Below are 25,000 nucleotides of genomic sequence, written 5' to 3'. Positions count from 1 at the left end.
GGGATTTTCTTGCGTCTTACTCTTTATTTGTGCATATTTCTCTATCATTGTCAGAGCTTCTGATTTACATATTTTAAAGAGACAATGTAATATGTTTATCTTTGGACACTGTGTTAATTAACCTCCAGACGAGCTTCAATGCCATACAACTCTCCTTCCGTGGCCTACAACTGCTCTTAAACGCAAGTGAAACTAAATGCATGCTATTCAATCGATCACTGCCTGTACCTGCTCCCCCGTCCAGCATCACTACTCTGGACGGCTCTGACTACAAATACCTGGGTGTCTGGTTAGACTGTAAACTCTCCTTCCAGACTCACATTAAGCATCTCCAATCCAAAGTTAAATCTAGAATCGGCTTCCTATTTCGCAACAAAGCATCCTTCACTCATGCTGCCAAACATACCCTCATAAAACTGACCATCCTACCGATCCTTGACTTCGGAGATGTCATCTATAAAATAGCCTCCAACACTCTTCTCAGCAAATTGGATGCAGTCTATCACAGTGCCATCCGTTTTGTCACCAAAGCTCCATATACTACCCACAACCGCGACCTGTACGCTCTCGTTGGTTGGCTCTCGCTTCATACTCGTTGCCAAACTCACTGGCTCCAGGTCATCTACAAGTCTCTGCTAGGTAAAGCCCCGCCTTATCTCAGCTCACTGGTCACCATAGCAGCACCCACCCATAGCACGCGCATCTCACTGGTCACCCCCAAAGCCAATTCCTCCTTTGGTCTCTTTCCTTACAGTTCTCTGCTGCCAATGACTGGAACGAACTGCAAAAATCTCTGAAGCTGGAGACTCATAAACAGCCCATCTATCGACCTACCTCATCCCCATACAGTGTTTATTTATTCATCTTGCTCCTTTGCACCCCAGTATCTCTACTTGCACATTCATCTTCTGCACATCTACAATTCCAGTGTTTAATTGCTATATTGTAATTACCTTGCCTGCGTGGCCTATTTATTGCCTTACCTCCCTTATCTTACCTCATTTGCACTCACTGTATATAGACTTTTTGTTTTCTCCATGTGTAACTCTGTGTTGTTGTTCCTGTCGCACTGCTATGCTTTATCTTGGCCAGGTCGCAGTTGTAAAATGAGAACTTGTTCTCAACTAGTCTACCTGGTTAAATAAAGGTGAAGTAAAATATTGCTGTGTGTTTCATGAAATCAAATACTGACATCTCCAGCGCCTGTGTGTTCCCTTAATTTTCCTGTTCTTGTTGCGTGTGCGGTGACGGATTTAGGTATAGGCGTCATCTTGCCGGGGGCGGCACAGGGCGCACGCACAATTTTGGGGGGAATGGTGACATTTGCGCGATCGGTTTTCTATCGCTCATTTTCACGTTACGCCAATAATAGGATGTCACCGTGTGGGACAGTGGGTCAATAAACCTTGTCGAAGTGGGCGCCCTGATATTAGTTGATGAGGTAGGCAGGTCACTCACTGCCTGGGAAGGTCTCCCACTCAGAAGTACGACACGGGGACGGGAGAATCTATCAAATAGCGCACCTCTAATTTAAAGTACGAATGCAATTAGTAAAATCAGTCACACTACGAAATGCTCACAAATAAACCACAAATGCTCGAGTGCCAAATCAAATGTGTGTGTGTGACTACCATTTCGTATCAAAAGTTGTCCAAAAACAGTCAAATAGGTAAGGTTTTGTGATGCATTTCTGTTTGTGTTTTTACTAGTCTTTATGCTAGAATAAAGCTGTTCAATTTGATAGATTTTCCACAGCTCTAAACAATTAGAAAAATCTACTTTTTATAAAAAATAATTTTATTGCGCTGTTTATTTTTGTAGTCTTTACACAGTTCATAAATTGATTTACAGATCTTGTTGCAGCAATACTCGAAATTGGATATCACGAAATGTGGGTTTAAAAAAGGGGTTGTCTAGGTCTTGTCCAATTCTCGGGAGCACGTATAAAACAGATTTGCGCGCTCATGTGTGCACGGTCCCTAGAACATATAGACACGTGATCCCCGTGAGCCAATTAGAGTTTAAAACATTATGCGCGCTCCTGGTCGAAACGGAGAAGACTGAGAGAAGTGAAAAAGCGCAAATATTTATCTGTCTGTAAATTAGTACATCGTTGAGCAATAACTAGCTACACAATGTCTGAAGAAAAGCCAAAGGTAAGCCATGTTATGTCTCTATGATTGAATATTTTCCATATTTCATTGCATTCTTGCCAGTCGAGTTTGTGTGTGTTTACATGGCAGATTCCGCATTTGAGCGGGTAAAAAAGAGAAAACAAAGGTTCGTTGATTTGCGGATTTATGGCTGGACGTGTAACGTTTAGCGTGTAGAAAAACGTCTAGCTAGTCAACTATCTGATAGATGTATGCCCAGATGTAGTCTATTCTATAGTATACATATCTACTCGTCATGTATTGTAAAGTGATGGTTGAATTGAAACAGCGCCATTGTGACTTTTCTGTGCGCATTGGAATAGGGCCCGACGTTTGCTCTTTGCGGCTTTTTGACTCGCCTGAACCCCACCGCAGCTGCCACCTCATTGATGGCTGGCCACCTCCATTCAATGTATTACCTAGGATAGCATGCCTCACATTGCTAACTTAAAAAGGTAAACACAAACACATGTTTAACGCCAGGCACGCATATTGCGCACCGCCAGTCTGAACTCATGTTCGCTCCTATGCGGCCGTGAACTTGTTAGACGCGGGGCTCCCTTTGCAAAAGAGATAATGGTCTCAATCATATTCCCTGGTCAAATAAAAGTACAACAAACAACCGCTAGCCATCATTTATCACAAATGACAATTGGCTTAACTAGCTTGCTAACCTGTTACGATGCGTGTTGAGATGCTTTTGCTTAAATGAAACCAAATCCTAAAAGTTTGCTCAGTCCCTAGTTCATGTCAAGCATTATGTTATATGACCAAGCTATGTACCGTTTAACTATGGTCTCTGAAGTGCATCCTTTCTCTTTCAGGAAGGAGTGAAAACTGAAAACGATCACATCAACCTAAAGGTTGCAGGTCAAGATGGGTCAGTAGTCCAGTTCAAAATTAAAAGGCACACTCCGCTCAGCAAGCTGATGAAGGCGTACTGTGAAAGACAGGTGAGGCTTGACATTCCTCTTCTGCTCACCTAAAACAATGTAAAGCTTTCAGACTGATTGGACAACCTTGCAGGGCAACTCCTGACCAACTTGCCTGACAATGTTTTATTTTTTTGTTATAACCTCGCTCTTTATTTCAGGGTTTGTCAATTAGACAGATAAGGTTTAGGTTTGACGGACAGCCGATTAACGAGACTGACACACCTGCACAGGTAGGTGACAGTTTCCTTTCATTTTCATAAGTCCTTCATAATAGATTCAGAAGAACTAAGTTACTAATGAATGTACCAAAGACAAGATACTTAATGACCTTATATTTGTGTTGACAGCTTGAGATGGAAGACGAGGATACTATTGATGTATTTCAACAACAGACTGGCGGTTCCTCCCTCTCTGAGGCTCCTCCCTCTCTGAGGCTCCTCCCTCTCTGAGGCTCATCTTAAAGGTGTACGGACCCCTCTCCTCCTCTCTGAGAACAGATACACTTGAAGAGCAGCATCACTCAAAACATTTTTTATTTTCAATAATCATTTAGCGTTATAAATATATTTTTTGTTTGATTGATCCACTTCCCCCCCAAGCCCTACATGTTGTGAGGGGAGGCAGGGATCTGTTTACAATGGGTTACATTCACATTCTCTACTCACTCGTTCAATCCCCCTTCATGCATTGGTGCAGCATGACTAAAGGGAGGTTCCACCACCGCCATACTCCTCACACCATTCCATTTAAATGCATGAGGTTGAGTGAACGAGTGCAGGGTAGTGAATTGGGACGTAGCCATGATCACAAGCTGGATGTCATGCCACCGAACCATTTCTTGTTTATATGAACTAGAACTGTTTTGAGAATATGTATTTGTTTCACACACAGGGGGTCCAACTGTCCTTCAGATCCCTAATGGTAGCCTATTCCCTTTAAAGTGCACTACTTTTTGACCCAAAGTCTTGCACTATATAGTGAATAGGATGCCATTTGGGATGTACCTCAATCTACCACAGGTTGAGGTAACACAAGGTCCACTGATCCTTCTGTTTCTCTAGTGACTTTAGTTTTGTTTTTATTTTTATTATTACATTTTGCTAAATATATGGGCCAAATGATCAATGTTCTCATTTCACCCTGTATGGCCATACGATTGAATGGTGCATGGCTGTGTCTAGACCAAATGCTAAATGAACAGAATTGTGAACAGAAATGTCTCGGTGATATATGATTGAAAAGGGTAAAGTTTTAAGGTCTATTTTTAACGTCACTTGAAGAAAGGATTCAACTTACCTTTTCAGATGGCTTTCTGTTTATCCCCCTCTCCACACAGACGGAAGGGGAGTAGTTGAGCTGTACTTGGTGGATTTCTCCAGAATTTTACCCATCATTACTGCATCACTGATATTTTATGTCACAATAAAAAGGAATCCACCCAGACTTCAACCTTTTTTGACTTTCTTTTGTTCTTATTCACTGTTAGCTATAAGCAGACTTCATGAACTTCTCTTCCTCCTGCAGTCAGAGAATATCAAATTCTGCAGTGTGTGTGTGTGGTGGAGCTTGAGTAGGTAACACAAGGTCCACTGATCCTTCTGGTTCTCTAGTGACTTGTATATTATTTGTTGTCCTTTGCTACTGTATATAATGAATATAAATTGGTACTTGACTACTTTGTATTCAGCTTCCTGGTACTCGGCTTCCTTTCTTTGCATGTCTTGTGAGGAGTGCTGAAAGACTGTTGCTAACTTCCTAGGCAATATCAAATTTTATTAGTCACATGCACCGTATACAACAGGTGTAGTAGACCTTAAAGTGACATGCTTACTTACGAGTGCCTAACCAACAAAGCAGTTAAAAAAAATATGAATAAGATATAAAAGTAGTTGGAACACATCTTTACAAATAAAACATAGTGATGTTTTTTTAGCAAACAGAACGATTCTCTGACAACGGTGTTCATATGTAAACCTAGATTACTTCCTACAGGTGGCGGTGTTGCATCTCGGGAGCTGTTACTTCTACAAACCGGAAGTGTAGACATGCGCAGTTGATCAGCTGTTAGCAGCTGCGTTGTCAACTAAAAGACAGGCGTGATTGTTTTTTTTCTGTTTTTATTTTTGAGTTTGAGTCTATATTCTTTACAAATGGCTGGCACTGCGTTAAAAAGACTGATGGCTGAGTATAAGCGTGAGTTTTCAGTATATTTGACAGCTAGCTATCCACATGAACTCATAAACTGGCTGCTAACTAGCTAGCGTCATTAACATTAGCTAGCTAGCATCGTTAGCCAAATGGAGTTGTTTTGCAACTGGCGGTTAGCCTGCCTTCCACTAAAGTGAAACTATCAGGACAATCAGACTATTTTCAAGCCTTTTACATTTGAATTAGCTGATTGCCACGTCACCCTTTACTTGCCTTCCTGGGTGTAAATGTGGAGCTAGTCTCTGTGGCCTTTGTCTAAATGACTAGCGCTTTAATAACGTTACATCATGACGGTAATGTGTACTTTCTGCTTTCGCCTCTATCCTAGAGCTGACTCTAAACCCACCCGAGGGGATCGTTGCAGGTGAGAGATTATATAAGCCTGTTACCAGTTAGCTAACGTACACTACATGGCCAAAAGTATGTGGACACCTGCTCGTCGAACATCTTCCAAAATCATATGGAGTTGGTTCTCCCTTTTTGCTGCTATAACAGCCTCCACTCTTCTGGGAAGGCTTTCCACTAGATGTCAAATCAAAGTATTTGTCACGTGCGCCGAATACAACAGGTGTAGGTAGACCTTACAGTGAAATGCTTACTTACAGGCTCTAACCAATAGTGCAAAAAAGGTGTTAGGTAAAGAAGTAAAAAGACAGGCTACATACAGTAGAGAGGCTATAAAAGTAGCGAGGCTACATATAGACACCGTTTAGTCAGGCTGATTGAGGTAGTATGTACATGTAGATATGGTTAAAGTGACTATGCATATATGATGAACCGAGAGTAGCAGTAGGGTAAAAGAGGGGTTGGTGGTGGGTGGGACACAATGTAGTTAGCCCGGTTAGCCACTGTGCGGGAGCACTGGTTGGTCGGCCCAGTTGAGGTCGTCAAACATCGCTTCCATTCAGCCACAACAGCATTAGTGAGGTTGGACACTGATGTTAGGCGATTACTCGCAGTCGTCGTTCCAATTCAATTCCTGCTCTGTGCAGGCTAGTCAATGTTCTTCCACACCGATCTCCGCAAACCATTTCTGTATTGACCTCGCTTTGTGCACAGGGACATTGTCATGCTGAAACAGGAAAGGTCCTTCCCCAAACTGTTTACCACAAAGTTGGAAGCACAGAATCGTCTATAATGTCATTGTTGCGTTACGATTTCCCTTCACTGAAACTAAGGGGCATAGATTAAACCATGAGAAACAGCCCCAGACCATTATTCCTCCTCCACCAAACATTACAGTTGGCACTATGCATTGGGGCAGGTTCTCCTGGCATCCGCCAAACCCAGATTCGTCCCTCGGACTGAAACGGTGAAGTCTATGGAGATTGCATGGCCATGTGTTCAATTTTATACATCTGTCAGCAACGGGTGTGGTTGAAATAGCAGAGTCCTCTAATGTGAGGTGGTGTCCACATACTTTTGACCATGTAGTGTATCTCTGGTTGATGTTTTGACTAGAAACCAGTAGTGTTACTGTAGCGTCATGGACTGTAGCCTAACTAGCTAGTAGCTACAGAAACAACTCAGTCAGACTCGTATCATGAGATCACATTTCCATGCTCTTGACAGGCCCTGCAAATGAAGAGAACTTCTTTGAGTGGGAGGCTTTAATTATGTAAGTATTTAAACAATGAAACAAATGTTGACTAATACTATACTATAGGAACATAACAACTAAAACAAACTCATTTTATTTGGTCTATTCAGTGGGTTATGTAGTACTTGTGAATGATGATCAGTCCAGGAAATGGCCAGGAAAGTATATGTCCATGTCCAACTAGTGGGTAACCTGATGAATTCTGTATATTTCCATGTCCAACTAGTGGGTAACCTGATGAATTCTGTATATTTCCATGTCCAACTAGTGGGTAACCTGATGAATTCTGTATATTTCCATGTCCAACTAGTGGGTAACCTGATGAATTCTGTATATTTCTATGTCCAGCTAGTGGGTAACCTGAGGAATTCTGTATATTTCCATGTCCAAGTAGTGGGTAACCTGATGAATTCTGTAAATTTCCATGTCCAGCTAGTGGGTAACCTGAGGAATTCTGTATATTTCCATGTCCAATTAGCGGGTAACCTGATGAATTCTGAGCTTTCTTGACCAGATGGGAAGGTTGTGTGTGTGTGTGTGTGGAGGGGGTGCCATTGGAACTGGCTTTGAACTTCAGAATTGAATTGGAGGGGTCTATGAGCTCATAGTGTGGGGATTCCCCAGGTTTCATCTATATCTCTGTTTGCAGCTCTGATCCCGTGACGCTGACTTGCAAAATAAATGTAGAAATCTATATTATTCAATTATTGCACCCACACTGCTCACACGCACCAACAAGTATCTGTGTCTCCAAGGGCTAAAATAGAAGTCAGTTCTATTTCTGATGCAGATCGCGCTGCAAGTCCTGCCTCTCCCATCTCCTCATTGGTTTATAGAAGCAGGTACCCACGTGCCATCTCCTCATTGGTTATACCCACGTGGGTGACTGAAAGACGAAAGAGGTCGGTGGTGGTAATGCACCTAATTTATGAAAGTTGCCAATCGCAATATAAAGTCAAGAGAAGAAAAGGCCTAGAAGGAGAGATGACGACTAGAAACGATTCGTTTGACCGTTTTATGTGTGGATTAATTGATGGAGTAGAGGACCTTGTGCATTTCAGTTAAAATAACAACTCAATGTTTATATCCCAGGACAAATTAGCTAGCAACAGCAAGCTAGCTAAATAGGACAAATTAGCTAGCAAGTGCAAGCTAGCTAGCTAAATTGCCGTAAATGTTTAATGCTTTTCGACCGGTCCCCAAATTAATATAATTGGTTCAGAGTTTGTTTTGATATTTTAACCAGCGTGTCGTGATCGCGTTTGGTGTGCGGGGACAAAATACATCTATGCTCGATGGCGCACGTAGGTTGGGTTCCATGTCAGAAAGGTGGCTATTTGATTAATGGGCATGAGACGCACAATCCAACCCTAAAACTGCCTTTAAAATAAATTTAAAATATCCAGCCTTAAAACGGTTGACTAACTGATTTTCAAATGGATCTAGGACATGTTTGTATAGGCATTGTTATGTTGATACTTGTGCAACTTAGTTACAACAGTAATCCACATCTGACCATGACAGAAATGGCAGAGACATTTCAGTGTCGAGTTGTGGGCTGTAGAGGTCTCTCTCTATCCTGGTATTGGTCAGACTGATGCCCAGGCTTGTCTCATAGTCTTTTATATTAGGGTCTATATATTCTCAAGTTAAGGTACTGAAAACGCTGATATTGAACTGTTAGTAGCCTTTCTCTCGTTTCATCCTGTTATTGATTGTCTTCCGTTTTCAACACCTTGGGATGGATGTAACATAACGTACACCTATTTCAATGGCTTTGGCCTGCTGTCCAGGTGGGGAGACACACACAACAATGTAAATAGTTTTGAGACTGTTATACTGTAGCAGGGAGCCTCAGTTTGACCTGTTGATTTGTCTTACTCAATACCCTGGGAAACTCTCTGACACGCATGAGATACCAACCGAGAGCATTCTTCACTGTTTGATTCCTGATATCTACTCATCTATACACAGCTCTCCAGGAACTAACAGCAGTGTGTAGTAAGTAACAGCTGTTTAACATTCTCGCCATCCCTCTGGCAGTCTCATCCCTCTGGCAGTCTCAGCCCTCTGGCAGTCTCAGCCCTCTGGCAGTCTCGGCCCTCTGGCAGTCTCGGCCCTCTGGCAGTCTCGGCCCTCTGGCAGTCTCAGGCCTCTGGCAGTCTCAGGCCTCTGGCAGTCTCCGGCCTCTGGCAGTCTCAGCCCTCTGGCAGTCTCAGCCCTCTGGCAGTCTCGGGCCTCTGGCAGGCTCAGGCCTCTGGCAGGCTCGGGCCTCTGGCAGTCTCAGCCCTCTGGCAGTCACGGGCCTCTGGCAGTCTCGGGCCTCTGGCAGTCTCGGGCCTCTGGCAGTCTCGGGCCTCTGGCAGTCTCGGGCCTCTGGCAGTCTCGGGCCTCTGGCAGTCTCGGGCCTCTGGCAGTCTCGGCCCTCTGGCAGTCTCCGGCCTCTGGCAGTCTCCGGCCTCTGGCAGTCTCCGGCCTCTGGCAGTCTCGGCCCTCTGGCAGTCTCGGCCCTCTGGCAGTCTCGGCCCTCTGGCAGTCTCGGGCCTCTGGCAGTCTCGGGCCTCTGGCAGTCTCGGGCCTCTGGCAGTCTCGGGCCTCTGGCAGTCTCGGGCCTCTGGCAGTCTCAGGCCTCTGGCAGACCCAGGCCACTAAGGCTATGGGGCGGCAGGGTAGCCTAGTGGTTAGAGCGTTGGACTAGTAACCGAAAGGTTGCAAGTTCGAATCCCCGAGCTGACAAGGTGTCATTCTGTCGTTCTGCCCCTGAACAGGCACTGTTCCTAGGCCGTCATTGAAAATAAGAATTTGTTCTTAACTGACTTAAATAAAGGTAAAATAAAAAAATAAAATAAAAATTAGTACCTGAGAGTTGAGGTCAGGCGGTTCAACAGAAGAGCTGTGTCTCAAATGACACTGGCCTATATAGTGGGTGTTCTGGTCAGAAGAAATGCACAGGGCCCGTAGGGTTCTGGTCAGAAGAAATGCACAGGACCCGTAGGGTTCTGGTCAGAAGAGGTGAACAGGGCCCGTAGGGTTCTGGTCAGAAGCGGTGAATAGGGCCCGTAGGGTTCTGGTCAGAAGAGGTGAACAGGGCCCGTAGGGTTCTGGTCAGAAGAGGTGAACAGGGCCCGTAGGGTTCTGGTCAGAAGCGGTGAACAGGGCCCGCACCCAACCCTAATCCACTAATATAGAAAATGAGCTGTAGGCTACAGTCAGAGAATGATTTTTTTGACAGGGGTGCATTAATATGATATATTTCTGCCTATTTTCAACATGTTGGTAGGCAATTTCTTAGTCAGTTTAGTCTATAATTAGATGCATGCAGATTCTCTTCAGTCATTATATGTTGCCCTAGAAGACTAAATAAACTCTTACTCAACAGAATGATTTCATAAATGACTTAATGCCTCAATCCTGTTGGCATCAGTAAATCTGTCATTTCTGCTTTTCTCTTATTGAATTCATCTCCGGCATCGTCCTTTTTGGCTCAGTGGATCGACATGAACTGTTTCTGCCCGTTCCCGAAAGTGATTGTAGGCTATTTGGTTTGCGTAAAGTTAGGTCTCAAAGCTTAGCAGTATGCACTAAATGTAGCCAATAGATATAAATTGTACAAGAATGATACATTTATGGATTGTTTTTCTTTATTCAACCTGCCCGAAACCCACCCTCCCTTCATCCACACAATATAATGGCTCTAAACCCACCCTCCCTTCATCCACACAATATAATGGCTCTAAACCCACCCTCCCTTCATCCACACAATATAATGGTTCTAAACCCACCCTCCCTTCATCCACACAATATAATGGCTCTAAACCCACCCTCCCTTCATCCACACAATATAATGGCTCTAAACCCACCCTCCCTTCATCCACACAATATAATGTCTCTAAACCCACCCTCCCTTCATCCACACAATATAATGTCTCTAAACCCACCCTCCCTTCATCCACACAATATAATGGTTCTAAACCCACCCTCCCTTCATCCACACAATATAATGGCTCTAAACCCACCCTCCCTTCATCCACACAATATAATGACTCTAAACCCACCCTCCCTTCATCCACACAATATAATGGCTCTAAACCCACCCTCCCTTCATCCACACAATATAATGGCTCTAAACCCACCCTCCCTTCATCCACACAATATAATGGCTCTAAACCCACCCTCCCTTCATCCACACAATATAATGGCTCTAAACCCACCCTCCCTTCATCCACACAATATAATGACTCTAAACCCACCCTCCCTTCATCCACACAATATAATGGCTCTAAACCCACCCTCCCTTCATCCACACAATAAAATGGCTCTAAACCCACCCTCCCTTCATCCACACAATATAATGGTTCTAAACCCACCCTCCCTTCATCCACACAATATAATGGCTCTAAACCCACCCTCCCTTCATCCACACAATATAATGGCTCTAAACCCACCCTCCCTTCATCCACACAATATAATGTCTCTAAACCCACCCTCCCTTCATCCACACAATATAATGTCTCTAAACCCACCCTCCCTTCATCCACACAATATAATGGTTCTAAACCCACCCTCCCTTCATCCACACAATATAATGGCTCTAAACCCACCCTCCCTTCATCCACACAATATAATGACTCTAAACCCACCCTCCCTTCATCCACACAATATAATGGCTCTAAACCCACCCTCCCTTCATCCACACAATATAATGGCTCTAAACCCACCCTCCCTTCATCCACACAATATAATGGCTCTAAACCCACCCTCCCTTCATCCACACAATATAATGGCTCTAAACCCACCCTCCCTTCATCCACACAATATAATGACTCTAAACCCACCCTCCCTTCATCCACACAATATAATGGCTCTAAACCCACCCTCCCTTCATCCACACAATAAAATGGCTCTAAACCCACCCTCCCTTCATCCACACAATATAATGGTTCTAAACCCACCCTCCCTTCATCCACACAATATAATGGCTCTAAACCCACCCTCCCTTCATCCACACAATATAATGACTCTAAACCCACCCTCCCTTCATCCACACAATATAATGGCTCTAAACCCACCCTCCCTTCATCCACACAATATAATGGCTCTAAACCCACCCTCCCTTCATCCACACAATATAATGGTTCTAAACCCACCCTCCCTTCATCCACACAATATAATGGTTCTAAACACACCCTCCCTTCATCCACACAATATTTAATGGCTCTAAACCCACCCTCCCTTCATCCACACAATATAATGGCTCTAAACCCACCCTCCCTTCATCCACACAATATAATGGCTCTAAACCCACCCTCCCTTCATCCACACAATATAATGTCTCTAAACCCACCCTCCCTTCATCCACACAATATAATGGCTCTAAACCCACCCTCCCTTCATCCACACAATATAATGGCTCTAAACCCACCCTCCCTTCATCCACACAATATAATGGCTCTAAACCCACCCTCCCTTCATCCACACAATATAATGACTCTAAACCCACCCTCCCTTCATCCACACAATATAATGGTTCTAAACCCACCCTCCCTTCATCCACACAATATAATGGCTCTAAACCCACCCTCCCTTCATCCACACAATATTTAATGACTCTAAACCCACCCTCCCTTCACCCACACAATATAATGGCTCTAAACCCACCCTCCCTTCATCCACACAATATAATGACTCTAAACCCACCCTCCCTTCATCCACACAATATTTAATGACTCTAAACCCACCCTCCCTTCATCCACACAATATAATGGCTCTAAACCCACCCTCCCTTCATCCACACAATATAATGGCTCTAAACCCACCCTCCCTTCATCCACACAATATAATGGCTCTAAACCCACCCTCCCTTCATCCACACAATATAATGGCTCTAAACCCACCCTCCCTTCATCCACACAATATAATGGCTCTAAACCCACCCTCCCTTCATCCACACAATATAATGGCTCTAAACCCACCCTCCCTTCACCCACACAATATAATGGCTCTAAACCCACCCTCCCTTCATCCACACAATATAATGGCTCTAAACCCACCCTCCCTTCATCCACACAATATAATGACTCTAAACCCACCCTCCCTTCATCCACACAATATAATGGCTCTAAACCCACCCTCCCTTCATCCACACAATATAATGGCTCTAAACCCACCCTCCCTTCATCCACACAATATAATGGCTCTAAACCCACCCTCCCTTCATCCACACAATATAATGGCTCTAAACCCACCCTCCCTTCACCCACACAATATAATGGCTCTAAACCCACCCTCCCTTCATCCACACAATATAATGGCTCTAAACCCACCCTCCCTTCATCCACACAATATAATGGTTCTAAACCCACCCTCCCTTCATCCACACAATATAATGGCTCTAAACCCACCCTCCCTTCACCCACACAATATAATGGCTCTAAACCCACCCTCCCTTCATCCACACAATATAATGGCTCTAAACCCACCCTCCCTTCATCCACACAATATAATGGCTCTAAACCCACCCTCCCTTCATCCACACAATATAATGACTCTAAACCCACCCTCCCTTCATCCACACAATATAATGACTCTAAACCCACCCTCCCTTCATCCACACAATATAATGGCTCTAAACCCACCCTCCCTACACCCACACAATATAATGGCTCTAAACCCACCCTCCCTTCATCCACACAATATAATGGCTCTAAACCCACCCTCCCTTCATCCACACAATATAATGACTCTAAACCCACCCTCCCTTCATCCACACAATATAATGGCTCTAAACCCACCCTCCCTTCATCCACACAATATAATGGCTCTAAACCCACCCTCCCTTCATCCACACAATATAATGGCTCTAAACCCACCCTCCCTTCATCCACACAATATAATGGCTCTAAACCCACCCTGCCTTCATCCACACAATATTTAATTACTCTAAACCCACCCTCCCTTCATCCACACAATATAATGGCTCTAAACCCACCCTCCCTTCATCCACACAATATAATGGCTCTAAACCCACCCTCCCTTCATCCACACAATATAATGGCTCTAAACCCACCCTCCCTTCATCCACACAATATAATGGCTCTAAACCCACCCTCCCTTCATCCACACAATATAATGGTTCTAAACCCACCCTCCCTTCATCCACACAATATAATGGCTCTAAACCCACCCTCCGTTCATCCACACAATATTTAATGGCTCTAAACCCACCCTCCCTTCATCCACACAATATAATGGCTCTAAACCCACCCTCCCTTCATCCACACAATATAATGGCTCTAAACCCACCCTCCCTTCATCCACACAATATAATGGCTCTAAACCCACCCTCCCTTCATCCACACAATATAATGACTCTAAACCCACCCTCCCTTCATCCACACAATATAATGGCTCTAAACCCACCCTCCCTTCATCCACACAATATAATGACTCTAAACCCACCCTCCCTTCATCCACACAATATAATGACTCTAAACCCACCCTCCCTTCATCCACACAATATAATGACTCTAAACCCACCCTCCCTACACCCACACAATATAATGACTCTAAACCCACCCTCCCTTCATCCACACAATATAATGACTCTAAACCCACCCTCCCTTCATCCACACAATATAATGACTCTAAACCCACCCTCCCTTCATCCACACAATATAATGACTCTAAACCCACCCTCCCTTCATCCACACAATATAATGACTCTAAACCCACCCTCCCTTCATCCACACAATATAATGGCTCTAAACCCACCCTCCCTTCATCCACACAATATAATGGCTCTAAACCCACCCTCCCTTCATCCACACAATATAATGGCTCTAAACCCACCCTCCCTTCATCCACACAATATAATGACTCTAAACCCACCCTCCCTTCATCCACACAATATAATGACTCTAAACCCACCCTCCCTTCATCCACACAATGCAGATAGTCCGGGTAGCCATTTGGTTACCTGTTCAGGAGTCTTATGGCTTGGGGGTAAAGACTGTTGAGAAGCCTTTTTGTCCCAGACTTGGCACTCCGGTACCGCTTGCCCTGCGGTAGTAGTAGTAGTAGAACAGTCTATGGCTGGGGTCTTTGACAATTTTTAAGGCCTTCCTCAGTTTGGCCTTTTTAAGTCCTATGAGTAAGATATTTAGTTCAGCAAATGAGGTAGCCTGAACCCAGATATATGTTTGTGCTCTGATGTTTGGCATGACAGTGTGTGACAAGGAGTTGGTGGTATGGTGGCACAAACAGACTGGCACTCAGGCTATTAGGAACAAAGAGTGAAACAGAATAGATATGATCGGAACCTGACTGTCAATCAGCTGATCTGGTGGGTGATCAGATAAGGATTTGTTTAAGTGCTTCTAACTCGGCCAATCAAAACAAGGATGTTGCCGTGTCAGGCCGGGTTTTAACTCTTAAGGAAATTAGATTAGGACAGCTGATTGGCTGTGAAGTTGATGATTAATGATTGATTGGCAGGCCTTAAACCCCCCCCAACGATTTGCCTGTTAAAGATAGACTCAGTGATGTAGATTCAGAAAGTAAACCGCATAGTGGGGTTCATTTCCACAACAACTAAGAGTATTGAAGAGTCTTCTTGGGTAAGTCTCTAGGAGTCATTACAGCTGGGAGTCTTCTTGGGAAAGTCTCTAGGAGTCATTACAGCTGGGAGTCTTCTTGGGTAAGTCTCTAGGAGTCATTACAGCTGGGAGTCTTCTTTGGTAAGTCTCTAGGAGTCATTACAGCTGGGAGTCTTCTTGGGTAAGGTCTAGGAGTCATTACAGCTGGGAGTCTTGGCTAAGTCTCTAGGAGTCATTACAGCTGGGAGTCTTGGCTAAGTCTCTAGGAGTCATTACAGCTGGGAGTCTTCTTGGGTAAGTCTCTAGGAGTCATTACAGCTGGGAGTCTTGGCTAAGTCTCTAGGAGTCATTACAGCTGGGAGTCTTGGGTAAGTCTCTAGAGATTGATCCTGATTTAGAAGGGTTATGTATCACTGTGTACGTCGCAGTCTGAACGTATTCAGACCCCTTCACATGTTCCACGTTTTGTTACGTTACATCCTTATTCTGAAATGATTAAATAGAAATCCTCAAATCTACCCACAATACCCCCTAATAACAAAGTGAAAAACGGTTTTTAGACATTTTTGCAAATGTATTAAAAATACAAAACAGATATTCCTTATTTACATAAGTATTCAGACCCTTTGCCAGGAGACTTGAAATTGAGCTCAGGTGCATCCTGCTTTCATTGATCATCCTTGAGATGTTTCTACAACGAGATTGGAGTCCAACTGTGGTAAATTCAATTGATTTGACATGATTTGGAAAGGCACACACCTGTCTATATAAGGTCCCACAGTTGACAGTGTATGTCAGAGCAAAAACCAAGCCATGAGGTCAAAGGAATTGTCAGTAGAGCTCAGAGACAGGCTTGTGTTGAGGCACAGAGCTGGTGAAGGGTACCAAAACATTTCTGCAGCATTGCAGGTCCCCAAGAACACAGTGGCCTCCATCATTCTGAAATGGAAGAGGTTTGGAACCACCAAGACTCTTCCTAGAGCTGGATGCCCGGCTGAACTGTGCAATCGGGGGAGAAGGGCCTTGACCAAGAACCTGATGGTCACTCTGACAGAGCTCCAGAGGTCCTCTGTGGAGATGGGAGAACCTTCCAGAAGTACAATCATCTCTGCAGCACTCCACCAATCAGGCCTTTATGGTAGAGTGGCCAGATGGAAGCCACTCATCAGTAAAAGGCATGACAGCCCGCTTGGAGTTTGCCAAAAGGCACCCAAAAGACTCTAACCATGAGAAACAAGATTCTCTGGTCTGATGAAATCAAGATTGAACTCTTTGGCCTGAATGCAAAGCGTCACGTCTGGAGGAAATCTGGCACCATCCCTACAGTGAAGCATGGTGGTGGCAGCATCATGCTGTGGGGGTGTTTTTCAGCGGCAGGGACTGGGAGACTAGTCAGGACTGAGGGAAAGATGAATTGAGCAAAGTACAGAGAGGTCTTTGATAAAAACCTGCTCCAGAGCGCTCAGGACCTCAGACTGGGGTGAAGGTTCACCTTCCAACAGGACAACAACCCTAAGCACACAGCCAAGACAACGCAGGAGTGGCTTCAGGATAAGTCTCTGAATGTCCTTGAGTGACCCAGCCAGAGCCCGGACTTGAACCCGATTGAACATCGCTGTAGAGACCTGAAAATAGCTATGCAGCAACGCTCCCCATCCAACCTGACAGAGCTTGAGAGGATCTGCAGAGAAGAATGGGAGAAGCTCCCCAAATACAGGTGTGCCAAGTTTGTACCTACCCAGGAAGACTCAAGGCTGTAATTACTGGCAAAGGTGCTTCAACAAAGTACTGAGTAAAGGGTCTGAATACTTATGTAAATGTAATATTTCAGTTTTTTATTTTTGGGGTATTTTGTGTGTCCCCCTGTTTTACTGTCCCCCCTGTTTTACTGTCCCTCTAGTTTTACTGTCCCCCCTTTTATGCTGTCCCTCTAGTTTTACTGTCCCCCCTTTTATGCTGTCCCCCCTTTTATGCTGTCCCTCCCATTTCCTTGTCTGGCCAGTAGCCATGCTTTTAAACCTATTGAAAACTAATTGTCAAATTAATAATATACATTTAAAGGGAAATTCTAGCTTACCCAGACAGTGCAAAAACTCTTGGTATAGAGATGATTGTATATCTGACTAACTGTCCTGTGTTATGTGACCACAGTGTAGAGGGTCTATGAAGTGTTTTGATCCTTATAATTAGCATGCATCTCTACCTAATCCTCCCCTGAATAACCTGCCTGCCCCAGCATGTAATACAGCAGTCTAACGAAAGCACAGCCTTATGGGAACATTTTCATTTGGTATGCAGCCACTGGCTGTCCACAGAGCCTTACATCAGCAGCACCTCCCCCTTGGAGAACAGAGCAGCACCTCCACCTTGGAGAACAGAGCAGCACCTCCCCCTTGGAGAACAGAGCAGCACCTCCCCCTTGGAGAACAGAGTAGCACCTCTCCCTTGGAGAACAGAGCTGCACCTCCCCCTTGGAGAACAGAGCTGCACCTCCCCCTTGGAGAACAGAGCTGCACCTCCCCCTTGGAGAACAGAGCAGCACCTCCACCTTGGAGAACAGAGCAGCACCTCCCCCTCATAGAACAGAGCAGCACCTCCCCCTTAGAGAACAGAGTAGCACCTCCCCCTTATAGAACAGAGCTGCACCTCCCCCTTGGAGAACAGAGCTGCACCTCCCCCTTAGAGAACAGAGCAGCACCTCCCCCTTGGAGAACAGAGCAGCACCTCCCCCTTAGAGAACAGAGCTGCACCTCTCCCTTGGAGAACAGAGCTGCACCTCTCCCTTGGAGAACAGAGCAGCACCTCCCCCTTGGAGAACAGAGCTGCACCTCCCCCTTGGAGAACCGAGCTGCACCTCTCCCTTGGAGAACAGAGCAGCACTTCCCCCTTGGAGAACACAGCAGCACCTCCCCCTCATAGAACAGAGCAGCACCTCCCCCTTGGAGAACAGAGCTGCACCTCTCCCTTGGAGAACAGAGCAGCACCTCCCCCTTGGAGAACAGAGCAGCACCTCCCCCTTGGAGAACAGAGCAGCACCTCCCCCTTGGAGAACAGAGCAGCACCTCCCCCTTGGAGAACAGAGCAGCACCTCCCCCTTGGAGAACAGAGCAGCACCTCCCCCTTGGAGGACAGAGCAGCACCTCCCCCTTGGAGAACAGAGCAGCAGCTCCCCCTTGGAGAACAGAGCAGCACCTCCCCCTTGGAGAACAGAGCAGCACCTCCCCCTTGGAGAACAGAGCAGCACCTCCCCCTTGGAGAACAGAGCTGCACCTCCCTCTTGGAGAACAGAGCTGCACCTCCCCCTTGGAGAACAGAGCTGCACCTCCCCCTTGGAGAACAGAGCTGCACCTCCCCCTTAGAGAACAGAGCAGCACCTCCCCCTTGGAGAACAGAGCAGCACCCCCCCCTTAGAGAACAGAGCTGCACCTCTCCCTTGGAGAACAGAGCAGCACCTCCCCCTTGGAGAACAGAGCAGCACCTCCCCATTGGAGAACAGAGCTGCACCTCCCCATTGGAGAACAGAGCTGCACCTCCCCATTGGAGAACAGAGCTGCACCTCCCCCTTGGAGAACAGAGCTGCACCTCTCCCTTGGAGAACAGAGCAGCACTTCCCCCTTGGAGAACAGAGCAGCACCTCCCCCTCATAGAACAGAGCAGCACCTCCCCCTCATAGAACAGAGCAGCACCTCCCCCTTGGAGAACAGAGCAGCACCTCCCCCTTGGAGAACAGAGCAGCACCTCCACCTTGGAGAACAGAGCAGCACCTCCCCCTCATAGAACAGAGCAGCACCTCCCCCTTAGAGAACAGAGTAGCACCTCCCCCTTATAGAACAGAGCAGCACCTCCCCCTTATAGAACAGAGCAGCACCTCCCCCTTAGAGAACAGAGCAGCACCTCCCCCTTAGAGAACAGAGTAGCACCTCCCCCTTATAGAACAGAGCAGCACCTCCCCCTTAGAGAACAGAGCAGCACCTACCCCTTAGAGAACAGAGCAGCACCTCCCCCTTAGAGAACAGAGCAGCACCTCCCCCTTAGAGAACAGAGCAGCACCTCCCCCTTAGAGAACAGAGCAGCACCTCCCCCTTAGAGAACAGAGCAGCACCTCCCCCTTAGAGAACAGAGCAGCACCTCCCCCTTAGAGAACAGAGCAGCACCTCCCCCTTATAGAACAGAGCAGCACCTCCCCCTTATAGAACAGAGCAGCACCTCCCCCTTAGAGAACAGAGTAGCACCTCCCCCTTAGAGAACAGAGCAGCACCTCCCCCTTGGAGAACAGAGCAGCACCTCCCCCTTAGAGAACAGAGCAGCACCTCCCCCTTAGAGAACAGAGCAGCACCTCCCCCTTGGAGAACAGAGCAGCACCTCCCCCTTAGAGAACAGAGCAGCACCTCCCCCTTGGAGAACAGAGCAGCAGCTCCCCCTTGGAGAACAGAGCAGCAGCTCCCCCTTGGAGAACAGAGCAGCACCTCCCCCTTGGAGAACAGAGCAGCACCTCCCCCTTGGAGAACAGAGCAGCACCTCCCCCTTGGAGAACAGAGCAGCACCTCCCCCTTAGAGAACAGAGCAGCACCTCCCCTTTAGAGAACAGAGCAGCACCTAGTATGTTTTAGGCTGTTGAGTGTCTGGGGAGGGTTTGGGGAGTGTTTGGGGAGGGTTTGGGGAGGGTTTGGTCTGCCGGATAGTGGTTCAACATGAAGCTGGTGTCAGATGTAATATTTGGTGCACGATTGAAGATAAGTTGACCTTTGACATCTGACCCAGGTCCATAGAAAAATGCTTTCCATTTCTAATCTATATGACGAAGAATGTGCAGATGCAGAATGTGTCACCCATTGAGCTGTGAATGATTTATCACGTCGTCACTTCTCCGGCCTAACTAACCCTACCTGTGTTTTCTAACCAGGGGTCCAGAGGACACGTGTTTTGAGGGCGGAGTATTTCCAGCGCTCCTCTCCTTCCCGTCAGACTACCCCCTCAGCCCTCCTAAAATGAGATTCACCTGTGACATGTTTCACCCAAACAGTAAGTCAACATATAGTATCATTTGAGTTTGGACACCAACTCATTCCAGGGTTTTTCTACATTGTAGAATAATAGTGAAGACATCAGAACTATGAAATAACACATGTGGAATCATGTAGTAGCAACAAAAAAAGTGCTAAACAAATGTAAATATATTTTATATTTGAGATTCTTCAAAGTGGTCACTTTTTTGAAGAATGGTCCTGGGACAGTACATGTTGCTGTTTGACTTCCCAACTCAGTCTCAAGTTGTCTGCCTGTCTAAAGTAGTGCATTATCGAGGGACTAGGTCGCCATTTTGGGACACAGCCAGGGTAGTTGAGGATGAAGGGTGTTTGGCATGGAGGGAGAGCGGGGTAGTGAAGAGCCCCAGGCCTAATGGATAGACACACATTAAAGGTGAGGGGTGCTGACTTCAGCCTCCTCTATCCACCCTGCTGAGACGGTGGGTGTAACTGTACATGACGCAGGCCAGGTGGGGGCTAAAGGTTTGACGGCAGCTTTACACAGCGGAAACATGCGTTTTCTCCTTGTCCGTTTTTGCAGCCTTTCATCCAGAAAGACTTAAAGCATGTTTTTGTTTGCACGTTACGCCAGGCATTTGGACATTTACACACCTGTGCTTTACAAAACCAAAGTTAAACCACAGTAACAGGCTAGTGCACTACCAGGGCCTCGTACAGGCTACTGCACTACCAGGGCCCTCTACAGGCTAGTGCACTACCAGGGCCCTCTACAGGCTACTGCACTACCAGGGGCCCCTACAGGCTACTGCACTACCAGGGCCCCCTACAGGCTACTGCACTACCAGGGCCCCCTACAGGCTACTGCACTACCAGGGCCCCCTACAGGCTACTGCACTACCAGGGCCCCCTACAGGCTACTGCACTACCAGGGCCCCCTACAGGCTACTGCACTACCAGGGCCCCCTACAGGCTACTGCACTACCAGGGCCCCCTACAGGCTACTGCACTACCAGGGCCCCCTACAGGCTACTGCACTACCAGGGCCCCCTACAGGCTACTGCACTACCAGGGCCCCCTACAGGCTACTGCACTACCAGGGCCTCGTACAGGCTACTGCACTACCAGGACCTTGTACAGGCTACTGCACTACCAGGGCTCCGTACTGGCTACTGCACTATAACAGGAATATGGTTCCATTTGGGACACAACGTCAGTGTTAACAACAGACGGCAGCAACAGGATACTGTCTTCAATGCCACCCTTTACACTATGTAGTGCACTCGTTTAGAACTAGGACCCATAGAGATCCCATAGGGCCCGTAGCGGAACCCAGAGAGCTCAGGGCCCGTAGCGGAACCCAGAGAGCTCAGGGCCCGTAGCGGAACCCAGAGAGCTCAGGGCCCGTAGCGGAACCCAGAGAGCTCAGGGTAAAGGTAGTGTATAGGGTGCCATTGGAGAGACAGCCTCTGTTCTGTTGCTGCCGTTTGCTCTCTTAATACCCATTAATACCTGCCCTGCCCATACCTGTTGATACCTGCTCTGCCCATACCTGTTGATACCTGCTCTGCCCTGCCCATACCTGTGGATACCTGCTCTGCCCTGCCCATACCTGTTGATACCTGCTCTGCCCTGCCCATACCTGTTGATACCTGCTCTGCCCATACCTGTTGATACCTGCTCTGCCCATACCTGTTAATACCTGCCCTGCCCATACCTGTTAATACCTGCTCTGTTAATACCTGTTAATACCTGCTCTGTTAATACCTGTTAATACCTGCTCTGTTAATATCTGCTCTGCTAACACCTGCTCTGCCCAGCCAATACCTGTTAATACCTGCTCTGCCAATACCTGCTCTGCCAATACCTGTCAATACCTGCTCTGCCCAGCCAATACCTGTTAATACCTGCCCTGCCCATACCTGTTGATACCTGCTCTGCCCATACCTGTTAATACCTGCCCTGCCCATACCTGTTAATACCTGCTCTGTTAATACCTGTTAATACCTGCTCTGTTAATACCTGTTAATACCTGCTCTGTTAATATCTGCTCTGCTAACACCTGCTCTGCCCAGCCAATACCTGTTAATACCTGCTCTGCCAATACCTGCTCTGCCAATACCTGTCAATACCTGCTCTGCCCAGCCAATACCTGTTAATACCTGCCCTGCCCATACCTGTTGATACCTGCTCTGCCCATACCTGTTAATACCTGCCCTGCCCATACCTGTTAATACCTGCTCTGTTAATACCTGTTAATACCTGCTCTGTTAATATCTGCTCTGCTAACACCTGCTCTGCCCAGCCAATACCTGTTAATACCTGCTCTGCCAATACCTGCTCTGCCAATACCTGTCAATACCTGCTCTGCCCAGCCAATACCTGTTAATACCTGTTAATACCTGCTCTGCTAATACCTGCTCTGCCCAGCCAATACCTGTTAATACCTACTCTGCCAATACCTGCTCTGCCAATACCTGTCAATACCTGCTCTGCCCAGCCAATACCTGTTAATACCTGCTCTGCCCAGCCAATACCTGTTAATACCTGCTCTGCCAATACCTGCTCTGCCCAGCCAATACCTGTCAATACCTGCTCTGCCAATACTTGTCAATACCTGTTAATACCTGTCAATACCTGCTCTGCCCAGCCAATACCTGTTAATACCTGCTCTGCCAATACCTGCTCTGCCCAGCCAATACCTGTCAATACCTGCTCTGCCAATACTTGTCAATACCTGCTCTGCCCAGCCAATACATGTCAATACCTGCTCTGCCAATACCTGTTAATACCTGCTCTGCCCAGCCAATACCTGTTAACACCTTTGACACCTAAATATGAGGACAGAATCATTGGTGGTGTTGTGCTGCTCCCAGGAGGAAGAGAGCACCACATCTGGGTTCAAATTCTGTTTGAAGTCCTTCAAATACTTGTGGCATTTGCTTTGGCCTGCATGAATGTGCCAGATTGGGTGGTGTTTTGACAATTTGATTGGTTCCAAAGCCAGGTAAGCTCAATCAAGCCCAGATAAAGTATTGTCAATGATTTCAAATAGTGTTTGAACCCAGGTGTGGAGAGTAGAGCCCTGTTCTGTGCTCTGACATAGTGCCTCTGCTGCGGCCTGTCTGACGATGAGTTGGTTGTGATAATTAGAGGCCCGGCAGTCCCTGGACACCTCACTGAGGTTTCTCACGTGTTTTGTAAGATGGTAGAGACTAACCTGGCCCTATTGTTCTGTCCTGGCAGAGAGCCGGCTAGATACTGTGAGAAGGCCTGTGTTTTAGAATGTGTCCCTGTAGGGCATAGACTGAGACATTGTACTTTGCTTTTCATCCCACAAAGGCCAGATACTGACAGTTTTGAAACATTCCATATTGGGTGTTAACCTCCAAGGTGTGAATCCTATTCAGTAAAATGACTCTTGGAACGTGATACTTCTAGTTTGTTGTGAATCCCTTGGAACGTGATACTTCTAGTTTGTTGTGAATCCCTTGGAACGTGATACTTCTAGTGTGTTGTGAATCCCTTGGAACGTGATACTTCTAGTTTGTTGTGAATCCCTTGGAACGTGATACTTCTAGTTTGTTGTGAATCCCTTGGAACGTGATACTTCTAGTGTGTTGTGAATCCCTTGGAACGTGATACTTCTAGTGTGTTGTGAATCCCTTGGAACGTGATACTTCTAGTTTGTTGTGAATCCCTTGGAACGTGATACTTCTAGTGTGTTGTGAATCCCTTGGAACGTGATACTTCTAGTTTGTTGTGAATCCCTTGGAACGTGATACTTCTAGTTTGTTGTGAATCCCTTGGAACGTGATACTTCTAGTTTGTTGTGAATCCCTTGGAACGTGATACTTCTAGTTTGTTGTGAATCCCTTGGAACGTGATACTTCTAGTTTGTTGTGAATCCCTTGGAACGTGATACTTCTAGTGTGTTGTGAATCCCTTGGAACGTGATACTTCTAGTGTGTTGTGAATCCCTTGGAACGTGATACTTCTAGTTTGTTGTGAATCCCTTGGAACGTGATACTTCTAGTTTGTTGTGAATCCCTTGGAACGTGATACTTCTAGTGTGTTGTGAATCCCTTGGAATGTGATACTTCTAGTTTGTTGTGAATCCCTTGGAACGTGATACTTCTAGTTTGTTGTGAATCCCTTGGAACGTGATACTTCTAGTTTGTTGTGAATCCCTTGGAACGTGATACTTCTAGTTTGTTGTGAATCCCTTGGAACGTGATACTTCTAGTTTGTTGTGAATCCCTTGGAACGTGATACTTCTAGTTTGTTGTGAATCCCTTGGAACGTGATACTTCTAGTTTGTTGTGAATCCCTTGGAACGTGATACTTCTAGTTTGTTGTGAATCCCTTGGAACGTGATACTTCTAGTTTGTTGTGAATCCCTTGGAACGTGATACTTCTAGTTTGTTGTGAATCCCTTGGAACGTGATACTTCTAGTTTGTTGTGAATCCCTTGGAACGTGATACTTCTAGTTTGTTGTGAATCCCTTGGAACGTGATACTTCTA

The 25,000-nt window shown here is 46.2% G+C and overlaps 3 protein-coding genes across 5 annotated transcripts in view; all 3 read left to right on the top strand.

Moving 5' to 3' along the window:
• The window catches only part of LOC110502201 (unconventional myosin-X), a 270,516-nt gene that overhangs the window by 216,016 nt on the left and 29,500 nt on the right, over positions 1-25,000 (top strand). The window lies entirely within an intron of this gene.
• Positions 2,053-4,537, top strand: LOC110501977 (small ubiquitin-related modifier 3). Its single transcript, XM_021579851.3, has 4 exons — positions 2,053-2,156; positions 2,978-3,106; positions 3,247-3,318; positions 3,436-4,537. The coding sequence occupies exons 1-4, from the start codon at positions 2,136-2,138 to the stop codon at positions 3,535-3,537; spliced, it is 324 nt and encodes a 107-aa protein (XP_021435526.1). The 5' UTR covers positions 2,053-2,135; the 3' UTR covers positions 3,538-4,537.
• The window catches only part of ube2g2 (ubiquitin-conjugating enzyme E2G 2 (UBC7 homolog, yeast)), a 27,892-nt gene continuing 7,990 nt past the window's right edge, over positions 5,099-25,000 (top strand). For 2 of the 3 annotated variants that reach the window (XM_036959513.2, XM_090216355.1), the window contains exons 1-4: positions 5,109-5,281; positions 5,625-5,660; positions 6,869-6,914; positions 20,394-20,512. In XM_036959513.2, the coding sequence (XP_036815408.1) occupies positions 5,239-5,281; positions 5,625-5,660; positions 6,869-6,914; positions 20,394-20,512 (244 nt within the window). In that variant the 5' untranslated portion in view covers positions 5,109-5,238. Of the gene's footprint in view, positions 5,282-5,624; positions 5,661-6,868; positions 6,915-20,393; positions 20,513-25,000 lie in introns of all 3 variants that reach the window. The other variant, XM_036959512.2, reaches the window with a different exon arrangement.

Source organism: Oncorhynchus mykiss, chromosome 22 (genome assembly GCF_057628025.1).
Source record: "Oncorhynchus mykiss isolate SJ-2025 chromosome 22, ASM5762802v1, whole genome shotgun sequence".
Taxonomy (NCBI): Eukaryota; Metazoa; Chordata; class Actinopteri; order Salmoniformes; family Salmonidae; genus Oncorhynchus; species Oncorhynchus mykiss.
The sequence above is the reverse complement of the archived record's forward strand: the minus strand, read 5'-3'. Positions and strand labels throughout refer to the sequence as shown.

Excerpts from the sequence above, each read along its gene's own strand:
- LOC110501977 (XM_021579851.3), top strand. The coding sequence starts at position 2,136 with ATGTCTGAAGAAAAGCCAAAG. Across the intron at positions 2,157-2,977 it reads TGTCTGAAGAAAAGCCAAAG|GAAGGAGTGAAAACTGAAAA; the intron begins GTAAGCCATGTT and ends TTTCTCTTTCAG. Across the intron at positions 3,319-3,435 it reads AGACTGACACACCTGCACAG|CTTGAGATGGAAGACGAGGA; the intron begins GTAGGTGACAGT and ends TTGTGTTGACAG.